We start from the raw sequence: 10,293 nt of genomic DNA on the forward strand, positions 1-10,293 counted from the left end.
TACAGCAAATAAGGAAGCACTACAGACAGTATTACTATCACTAAAGACTACTGTGACTCTTTAAGAAACTTCCAGGTTACTGTGAATTAAAATGATACAACTAATAACAGTGAATGGTGCTTAATAAAAGGGGGGGGGGGAAAGACAGAGCTAAATGGAGCTAGCAGTACCATTTCTACTTCTCACTCCATCAAGTCAGTGGGATGGACACAAACGTACAAATAAGATTCTTATTGACCAACTTTGTTTAATGTTTTTAGTACAGTACTGTTAAAAGTTAGTTCCAACATGTTAAATCGGAAGATGGATTTTCAGCTGAGGTCAACAGACAAAGCACAGCTATGTAGGGCATTGCCAAGGTCACCACAACAACAATGCTGAGATTCTCAAAAAAGCAAAACCTAGAACTTAATTGATATGTATGGTGCCACCATACAAAAAAATGTAAAGCCTTTTCATTATATCTTATTTATTCATTTCCAGGAGATTTAAATGAGACAAAAACAGATCTCTAGGTACTACTCGCACCTCAAATTAAAATACATAATGAATCAGATTAAATGAAAGGAAATCTGTCGTTCTGTCAGAATCTTCTGCTTCAGAAACACAACTTTTGTAATCAATTATCGTAAGAGGTCTCCAACTTGTTACACACCTCTGGGAAGTCAATCTAGACCACTGAGTGCAAATCAACTGGACTAGAAGGGACTCATTTCATGTGAACGGTCTTAACAGGCTGAAGAGGACAGACGGCTCAGCGATAGCTAGTGTCTGGAGAGGGACTACCGTGGTTGAGAAGATAATGGATCTGGAATGACAAATTGCGTATTTAGGGAAGTGTGAGGGATCTTCTGAAGCGCTTGCAATAAATAGAGATGGTCGGGCTGTCTGGACTATGAATGCAGACTCTGGAGAGAGAGGTGGTAGAGTGGGGCATGATACCGGTATCCACGTGAAGACGAAGCTTTGTTTGTATTCTCAAACTGTTCCTGTTCCTCCTCTCCTCTTTTCTCTTCTCTTCTCTTCTCTGAACACTTCCCCTGCACACCAGCTGTCTATTCAGCACAGAACAGTTCAGGAACAGATTTGCAGATAGAAATACAATATATAGATCAGAAACCACTTCCTAGGATGTAAATAGAGAGGTGTGTCAGTCAGCCATATACTGTATATTTCTATATGCAGCGTTCTGAACATTCTGCACCACTTAATACAGCCCAGCTATATCAAAGGAAGAGAGATGAGTGAATCTGGTAGGGCTAGGCATCACTGTTTAGGAGAGGGTTTGGAGGCACACCTGTGCCCCCCTCCTCACTTCACCTGGGCACCCCTCATTAAGGAGTGGTTCAGTCCGACTCTGCTACAGTGGTCTGTGCAGAGCTCTCTGTGGATGACTCTAAAAGGAGATAGGGGGGCCGTGGTAAGGGGAATGATCTGTCAGGAGGTGGTGGAATAAGGAAGTTACATATCCTGCCCAGGTTTCATCTTGTGTCAGTTGGGGATGGTTTATTTCATTTCTCTTGGTTCTCTGTAGATGCTGAGTGTGTGTATATATGCGTTTGTATGAGTGCGTGTATGTAGTACCTCCCTGCCCACAGGAGGTGGATAGTGAGTGTGTGTGTTTGTTTGTGTTTGTGTGTGTGTGCCCGTGTGTGTTTGTTTGTGTGTGTGTGTGTGTGTGTATCTGTGAGTGTGTGTGTGTCTTTATGAGGGCTGTGAGCCCAGGAGTCTCTCGATGGCAGCGTTGACGTCTCCTCCTGTAGCGATGAGGGCCTGAAGGTTGGCCTCCCGGTTGATGAAACCCATGGCGCTCAGCTGTTCCAGCTGCTGCTGGAACCGAACCTCTGGGGTCTGGGTCTGAGGGGAAGAGTTAGGAAGTTACACAACAGCACTTATGGAGAGAGCCTCACAATAGTCGTGACTCTCCTCAACGCCACTCAACTGATGTGAAAGAGATGGACAAATGAAAGCACATTTTTGAATGCGTGTGTGTGTGTGCGCGTGTAGACAGTATGTGTGTTTCGTACCGATGTACTCCCTCCTGCAAACATCTGAAGCATCTGCTGCATCATCTGCTGCTGTGAGGGGTTTGTTCCCGCACTTGGTGAGGAGGCAGGGTTCTCGGGAGCCATTCCCCCTCCTGTGGGCATGGGGGTTGTGGGTATTCCAGTGGGCATTCCGGTGGGTAGTCCGCCTGGCAGACCGCCTGGTAGTCCGCCTGGTAGTCCGCCTGGTGCCAAACTGTGTGACAGAGGATTGCTTAACACGAGAAGCCCCAGGCCCTCATTACTAACCCAAGTGCCCGGAGTGAGGTCCAGAGACGTGCATTTATTGACGTTAGTGTAACAGCGTAATCATTGAATACACTGGTTATGTTTAGTCAAGACTTAAGTATACGTACACTAGAATACCACATTTTGGATTTTAAAAGAGCAACATATTGAATATAACATACTGAGGTATTTCAACCCCTGGTCAAACGTGGAGTGCATGACACCATCAACCACACTCCCGTCTCGCTTTTTTCACGGTTCCCTTTTTTGCAGTCGACCTGTTTGCGTTTAGTGAAATTGACATGAAGAAGTTGCCCATTTCCGCCTTTGCAGCCGTATTACAACTGTAGAATACTAAGCGCAGTAACTGTTTTTTCATGAAACCTGCCAGACACATTACGCATTCACTTTCGGTATTGTTATCAAAAGAACTGGCCTTTACGCACAGACACAGCCTACATACACTCACGGGAGAGATATCATAGGATACTCATTGAAAACAAGTCTAACTAGACAGAGTTTATTATTATAAAGTGTCACATCGTGCCTGTGGACCTCCGTTGGGGCGACTAGTGTTAATGTCACCATCTACCAGGGATGGTGTTTGAGTCAGTGTGTGTGTGTGCGAGTGTGTTTACCTGGGCATGAGTCCTGGTGCCTCTGTCTGCAGCGTCTGCAGGCCCTGTTGGATCTGGAGCAGAGCCTGCATGGCCCGGGGGTTGGTCATCACAGATAGAGCCTCTGGGTTCTGCATCTAAGCATCAACAACATCAAAACAGCAATCGTTCATCCTTCATTATTAGAAGATCAATCAAACAAACAATAACCTCCTGGTTTAATGACCAAATCAATCTGTTCAAACAGTGATCCAAAACTGAAAATCTTACACAACTCAAGTTATGTCTTCACTAGTTAGAAGTATTTGTGTGTGTGTGTGTGTGTGTGTGTGTGTGTACCTGCTGCAGAAAGACAGGCAGCTGGAGTCTGAACTGTTCCTGCAGCTGTGGATTACCGGCGAACAGGGGGTTATTCATCAGCACCTGAGGGAGGGGGGAACCAACAAAGGGGGGGGGGGGCGGAAGGAAATGATGTTCTTCCATATCATCACATCTGCCTGCGTGGGGATCCCTGACACACATGTAGTTCTCTGTCATAATCATAATCTTACAAGAATACATGATATGCTTAAAAGGAATATGGATGCCATCATTTGTCCTTACTCTCCATTTTCTCCAATTGTATGCAAGTGTTTATGATAATAAACACTTTGAATCTTGAATATCCACTTAATCTTTTTTTCCCTAAAGCTGTCAGGTAGTTGAGCTTAGCCTCCATTTGCTTTACAGCAGACATGGCTTTATTTCTCATTCGAATTCATTACAAACACCAAGGCTCACTATTATTGATCCCCCGGTGGAGCAGGCACAGAATTACAATGAGCTCTAGGGCCTGTCTGAATACTCGAAAAGTGCATCCTTCCCACCTTCCTTCCTTGAAAACCATGGATAAGACTGGTGAATGCAATGCTATTGAAAGTTTGCTTTCGCCCATGCAATCATGTTAGATCAGTGACTATTTCAAGGAGGGAGTGAAGGAAGGATGCATTTTTTTTAAATATTTGGTATATTTTTATATTTTTAAATAACAGTTAAAAATGACAGACCTGTGAGGCCACGTCTGGGTTCTGGGCCAGTGACTGCATCATACTGCGCATGTAGGGAGCAGACAGCATGTTCTGCATCAGCTGAGGGTTCTCCGAGATCTGCTGCATCAGACTCTGCATGCCTGGACTGCTGAACATGCCTGGGACACAGAGAGACGGACAGATATTAGCATTAATGTGTGTGTGTGTGTGTGTGTGTGTGAGACTATAAACTCTCCATATGTATACAAACAGCCAAACTATACCAACACCGTAACGTCTCTGTACCGTGAGCCGCAGTTCAACAACTTACGGTAATCTGAGACATACTATACTGCACACAAGAGCAGCACTTCTGCGGGAAAAAAAAAGCAGTTTCATGCTTCAAGTCTATTTTCCTCGGTAGCGAGTGTTGCAGATATGTACTGTAGATGTAAACACATTATATCAAATATAAATTCACAAATAATCTTAATCATCCGAAAACTAAATAGAAAAAATAATCACCCTGCACATATTGAAAGGTTTGGCTAGAAGTTTTTGTTGATGTCATGTAAGTATAGCCTACTTCAAATAACTGAAATTGCAGGTTTGTTGTTGAGGTTGCAAGATTATCGCCTCCCACCATGAAGTGTCGCTGAAATTATTTTCAGACAGCCTCCCTTTATAAAATGTAGCCTACCGTACTTTCTCTTCAGATAAACAGTTTGTGGCAGAGCATGTTGTCAAGCTCACGCCGCAGCGCCCTGACGATACTCTGCTGTGTTAATGGAACCATGACGATACTCTACTGTCACGGTGTCACTGTAGTTTCGGTCTTAGAACAGGAAGAAACTTCTAGAAAAGTCTAACCTATAAGAGCATATGGGGTTCAAACCAATCGGATCGGATCTACAATGAATTAAAATGCATGCGTTTAGCCATTTAAGCTCAGTTATATGAACAGTGAGTCTATATATGCCCATACCGTTGCCCAGACTGGCAGCGTTGATGCCCAGAGGGTTGGACACGCTAGGGTTGGTGCCACCAGTGGTGCCCGTGCCCGTAGTGCCCGTTCCAGCTCCGCCCTCAGAGGGGTTAGTTGAGCTCTGGGGTCCCCAGGGGTTGGGCAGGGGCTCCCGGTTCTCTGTCCTTGACGGCTGTACCCCCGATCCATCAGAGTTGCCCCCCAGGGCGGAGAAAGGGTTGTTTCCAAACTGGGGAAGAAGAGAAATCAATCTTCACGAATCTGACGAGGACCATAGTAATAATAATAATACATCTTATTCATCAGCTCATTTCAATTTTGATAAGATAGATAGATACGATATTTTTGGGTCAAAATGTTGTCACATGCTAATATATTTATATAGATTTCCCCCATTCAAAGATACCCAAGTCAATGTAACGCTCTTGAAATTGGATGAAGTAAATCACAATCTTCATTACTCCACCTATACTACACTAAGGACACCTACAGGTAATACATACATGCATCAGTAAGTCAGCAGTACCTGTTCCCTAGCAGCACTGAACATGGGTTCCTGGATGTCTGTGTACATCCTGCGCAGTGCGTTGTAACCACCGGGGATGCTCTCCAGGTTGCTTAGCGCCCGGTCCTGGTTCCGCATCATTTCCTGCATCATGGCTGGGTTCCTGGCCAGCTCCATGGTCTGGGATTAAAGACAACATTACTTAGAGGAGTGTGGCAGCACTTAGGTTGTAGGCTGTCATGGACAAGAGTTGGCTAGATTCTGGGATACCGAGGCTCAGGGAGGTCAGGGATGGTACAGCAACTGTCTATATTTGTCAAAAAGAACAAACTTTAACCAAGCCAGAGCTATCCTAAAGCTGACCAATGTTAGCAGCTAACACAGCTGCACCTGTAAGCCAAGTCCCTACCCATGACATGCAGAGGACAGCTCGCTCACCTGTCTCATGAGCTCAGGGTTGTTGAGCATGTGCGAGATCTCGGGGTTGCGCTCCATCAGCTGCTGCATCTGGGGGTTGGCCACGATCATCTGCCTCATCAGATCTGGGTTGGACATCATGTTCTGCACCAGAGGGTTCTCCATGATCTGGGACAGCATCTCTGGGTTGGACATCAGCTGCCTCTGCATCTGCTGCTGCAGCTCCATGAAGTTGGCAGAGCCCATGCCCATACTTCCCAGGTTGGACAGGTCCCCGAACCCAGCTGTAGGGAGGGGGGGGGGGAGAGAGGGTAGAGGGAATATGAGGCCTACACACACACACCACCACATTGCCTCTAACCTGCATACATTAACATCTGCATGGCCATTTCAAAGACGTTTTTCATAAAGTTTATTCAATTCAGTTGGAAGACAGTGGATATGTGTTATGTGGTATGGATGGGAGGGAGGGGGACTGTAAACCTACTCAGTATGTTGGGGGTCTGTGTTGGGGCAGTTCCTGGGCCCCCGGTGGACCCTGCTGTGGAGGAGGGGTGGGTTGATGGATTGGGGCTGGAGACGCTGCCGCTACCCCCCTGGCTGGTTCCCGAGGTGGAGGAGGATGAGGCCTGTGAACTTTCTCCTGCCCTGGAGGGACAATTGATCAGTCATAAAATGTCATAAAACCCTATCTTCACATAAGGTCAACTCCAATGTTCTCACAAATGCAATATATTTATGTCCAATAGACGGGCACATTTTAAGTTACACACACGCACTTCAAGTTTGTATTTTTGACTTTAAGTATCTTTGTCCTTATTCTTGCCTTGCTAACAGATATTATTTGCTCCCGACCATCTGATTAACAACTGAAGATTCCTTCCTATGTTCCTGTTTTGCTCCCCTGTTTTGTTGTGTCTTACTTGTGTGCTGTCTTTATGACCAGATGAACTGTCAGGCCGTCCTTGATGCCATGCTGGTTGAGCGTGTCTCCATCCTTCAAGATCTTCCCTGCAAAGATCAGAACCAACTGATCCTGTTTGGCTTTGAACCGTCGCGAGATCTCCTCTTTAAACTGAAAACAAAAGAGAAAGAGAGGGGGGAGGGGGGAGGGCAGAGAAGGGTAGGTTGGAGAGGGGGAGAAACAGCAAAACGAAAGAAAGAGATGTGAACTCACAATTCATTCTAGCCTATAAGCTGTTTTCAGTTCTATTCCAACATCCTAAAAGCCTGGGCAGGGTAAATCCTCATTATTCATCCTATTATACTTAGTCTACAACCTGATTACAAATGTACCAAATCACTCTTGGTGCAGCCTACTTTGCACAATAGGAAAAGCTTTATTCACAGAAAGAACAACTAAACGAGTCACGCATACTAATGTCTCTAGGCTAGTTTCCAGAAGTCTTATCTTCCCCAAACTTGAATTGACACTCCCTGAAACAATCGGCTATGCTGCTGTGTCAGAAACTGCTGTTTTGAGTCTTGACAACCAATGAACCTCTATATTGTGTCTAGTCTACACACTATGGCATCTCACTTTCCATGAAAAGCAATACCATCTGATTACCTACGCTAAATGGCCAACACAGACACGAGAGCAACATCTGAGTTGACTTATTCACTTGCAAGCTGTTATCAGTGGCTAACGAAGTAGGCCTAGTTTTCTAATATAATATCAATGATGGTACAAAGATCAATCAGGCTTGGATATGACCAACTGAGCTCTACAACAGCTGTTTGAAATACAAGTACAGGACTAGTGTGAATATTAGAATATTATATTAGAACATCATCAACATTCCTCTAATAGAAATGTAACAAACATGGTGTACAGTTAGAAGCGAGATATGAAAGCTCAGATAAACAGTAAACATCAGTTCAGTAGGTGACACCAAGGAACAATGGGGTGTCGTATTCTTCAGAATGGTGTGTACCTGGTCGTTAGTCAGATTGTAGCTTCTAGCACAAAGAACGTTCTAGAGAGAAACTTCATTTGCCAGCCTTCCAGCTAGCTAACTAAAATTGCACATCGTAGAATCAGTTCGCAAAACATTGGCTAGCTGTCTAAGCTACTTGTGACAGAATCGAATGCAGCTGCGGTAAATGTTATCAAGCTGTCAATGCCTATCACACTACAGGGGACCGGTGTATCAGCTGGCATTTGTTTGGTTAGTCAAACTAGCTAGCAAGCCGGTTAGCTAAAAACAATCGGCTGGCAATGGAGTATCCTGGACCGTATTAGGTATCTAGTGTCTGACGTCGTGTGCCTCGACCGCAAACATTGCGACGAAGAAGTAACCAATAATACCGCTTTGCATAAAATGTAACTCTTGACATGCTCACTGCTAGCTAGCTTAGCAACATCCACACACAAGCTAGTTGACAGCTAACTAAGAGAGGCAAGTGGGCAGTGGCATGATGAGGATGTTAGCTAGCATAGATTGCTAGTGCTTGCTAGCCAGCTACGGTTTGACATTATGAACAAACCTGAGTGACAGAGGCATCTTCCGAGATGGCAATTTCCTCCTTATCTTTCGGGGTTTTGACTGTGACCTTAATAATAGTTCCCTCCGAAGTGACAGTTACATTATTGTTGTTATTAACAGGACCTGCGCCGCCGTTGTCCGCCATCTTTACTCCTCCGTTGGAATCGCTTGGATTTGGCGTCCTGTTCCGGGTCAAATGAGTTCACGGTTTCCTTCGAGAAAAACTGTCACATGTAGCAAAATCTGGACCACATAATCTAAATCCTTCAAACCAGACACCAATGCATTTATTATATAGTTGTGCCAAAGAGGAAGCAATATTTCATGCATGACAATGATTATATGTACAATGTTAAACTGTCATTGTCTGAATAATAAAATGTTTTTTTTTGTGTGTGAATGTTGTAATATTTGTACAACAATCTAAAGCCATGATATGTGCTTATAGTTTGGAGACTGTTACAGTACTGTTACAACACATACATGTCCTGGGATACATCATATTCATGGAGTCCATTTAGATTTGGCTAAATAGGCCTTGCAACCCTATGTCACAAATGCATAACTGACAAATCACAAATATTATGGTACCTCCTCATATAGCATCAGCCATGTCCAAAAACCTAATATTTAGGCCCAACTCTTTAGATCAAGAAAATTGAATAGGGAATGCAAAATGGCACAGCCCATTGCCCTAGAGGGCCAGCAGGAGCTACAATCATCTTGCTCACACCAACTGATTATGCTAGCTCAGTGGCTTACGCCAATAAGTTTTGCTTATCCCTATCCCATCCTTTCAGATCTTTCACATCTACTAAAGTGTCCTGGGCGAAGGACGGGGCTATGGTGTTGTTGTTTGTTTCTGGACAGGCCAACCGAATCACTTGACAAAGCACTGGATGCAATGCTCTCCCACTCCACGAGGGGCCTCTGTGACTATTTCATAAAAAAAAGAGGATGAAAGTTGTGATGACATGTCTGTGTATTGTAGTGTAATAATGTGTTGGTGCCTTTTGTGTGTTGGTGCTTTTTCAAGTAATGGATGAGTGCGACTTTAATACCTAGTAAAATTGCCCTCAGGGATAAAAGCGTATTTGAATTGAAATGAACTGAACCCATAAAAGATCTTTAGTTCTATGCACTCTGGTTTAGACATTAGATGGCTTTGGGTAACTTTTCCCTTGTATTTCAAATATATAAATCAAAATACTTGAATTATGTATTTTATATGCATATTATACAACAAAGAATGATTTTTGTTGTTGTTGACAGAAACAGTGATTGTGAACCCCCAATTGTGGTCTCTCCATATTGAAAACTTCAATTGTAGCTTTTCAAATACCTCCTGAATTTGTCGGTCCAACATTCCCCAGAAGGTTATCTCCTCCCACCTGCCTTGCATGATGAGGCAGTCATAATCAGATCCTTTGCCTGCATCTGTCGTGTGTGCATCCTCTGGGCATCTTTGATTAAATGCTAACACCAATTGGTAGATTCAGTGAAATGAAATGGCAGTCATAATTGCTACTTTTGATCTATTGATTAAGGTAAATTAATCATTGGTGGCAGCTTTTGATTAAGTTTGACATTTCTGTCAATGGCAGATGACCTTCCCTTTCTCGGGCCTCACAGAACCGTCTGTGACTGTGTTGAGAATGGCTGTGTGTCTGTGTGTGTGTGTGTGTGTGTGTGTGTGTGTGTGTGTGTGTATGTGTGTGTGTGTGTGCATGTGTACAGTATGTGTGTGTGTATTCAGGGAAATATTGTAGCCTGTTATTTGGCTTCAACACAGTCTGCAACCGAGGTGGAATGACAGTGCCATACGGTAGAATGACAGGATCACAGAACATTCAATAGTTTATAAGGAAGGATTTTTAGTGAGAGGGTTTGTGAGCTAAAGTGTAGATAAGTGTGGTGTATGTTGGAGAGAGACAAGCAATTAGATACAGGGGCCATCTCTATATGTGTCTGTCCATGCTGCCACAGCTCCACTCCATTGA

At 44.0% G+C, this 10,293-nt stretch overlaps 1 protein-coding gene across 1 annotated transcript; it reads right to left on the reverse strand.

The window, feature by feature from the left end:
* Nucleotides 1-233: 233 nt before the first annotated feature.
* On the reverse strand, nt 234-8,468 carry LOC310812249 (ubiquilin-4-like). Its single transcript, XM_083680704.1, has 11 exons — nt 8,295-8,468; nt 6,728-6,879; nt 6,292-6,452; nt 5,826-6,088; nt 5,409-5,567; nt 4,883-5,111; nt 3,937-4,076; nt 3,230-3,313; nt 2,912-3,027; nt 2,028-2,241; nt 234-1,857 (listed from the first exon to the last, which is right to left on the reverse strand). The coding sequence occupies exons 1-11, from the start codon at nt 8,436-8,438 to the stop codon at nt 1,705-1,707; spliced, it is 1,815 nt and encodes a 604-aa protein (XP_083536830.1). The 5' UTR covers nt 8,439-8,468; the 3' UTR covers nt 234-1,704.
* Between the last annotated feature and the right edge of the window lie 1,825 nt (nt 8,469-10,293).

Source organism: Argentina silus (genome assembly GCF_951799395.1).
Source record: "Argentina silus genome assembly, chromosome: 11".
Lineage (NCBI taxonomy): Eukaryota > Metazoa > Chordata > Actinopteri > Argentiniformes > Argentinidae > Argentina > Argentina silus.

What these genes read in the sequence shown, in the direction of transcription:
- LOC310812249 (XM_083680704.1), bottom strand. Translation starts at nt 8,438, where the DNA reads ATGGCGGACAACGGCGGCGCAGGTCCTGTTAATAACAACAATAATGTA. An exon ending in CGCTGCCAGTCTGGGCAACG is followed by an intron (nt 4,077 to 4,882) that starts GTATGGGCATAT and finishes TCTGTGTCCCAG; the next exon opens with GCATGTTCAGCAGTCCAGGC. An exon ending in GCACCAGGACTCATGCCCAG is followed by an intron (nt 2,242 to 2,911) that starts GTAAACACACTC and finishes TCTGTCACACAG; the next exon opens with TTTGGCACCAGGCGGACTAC.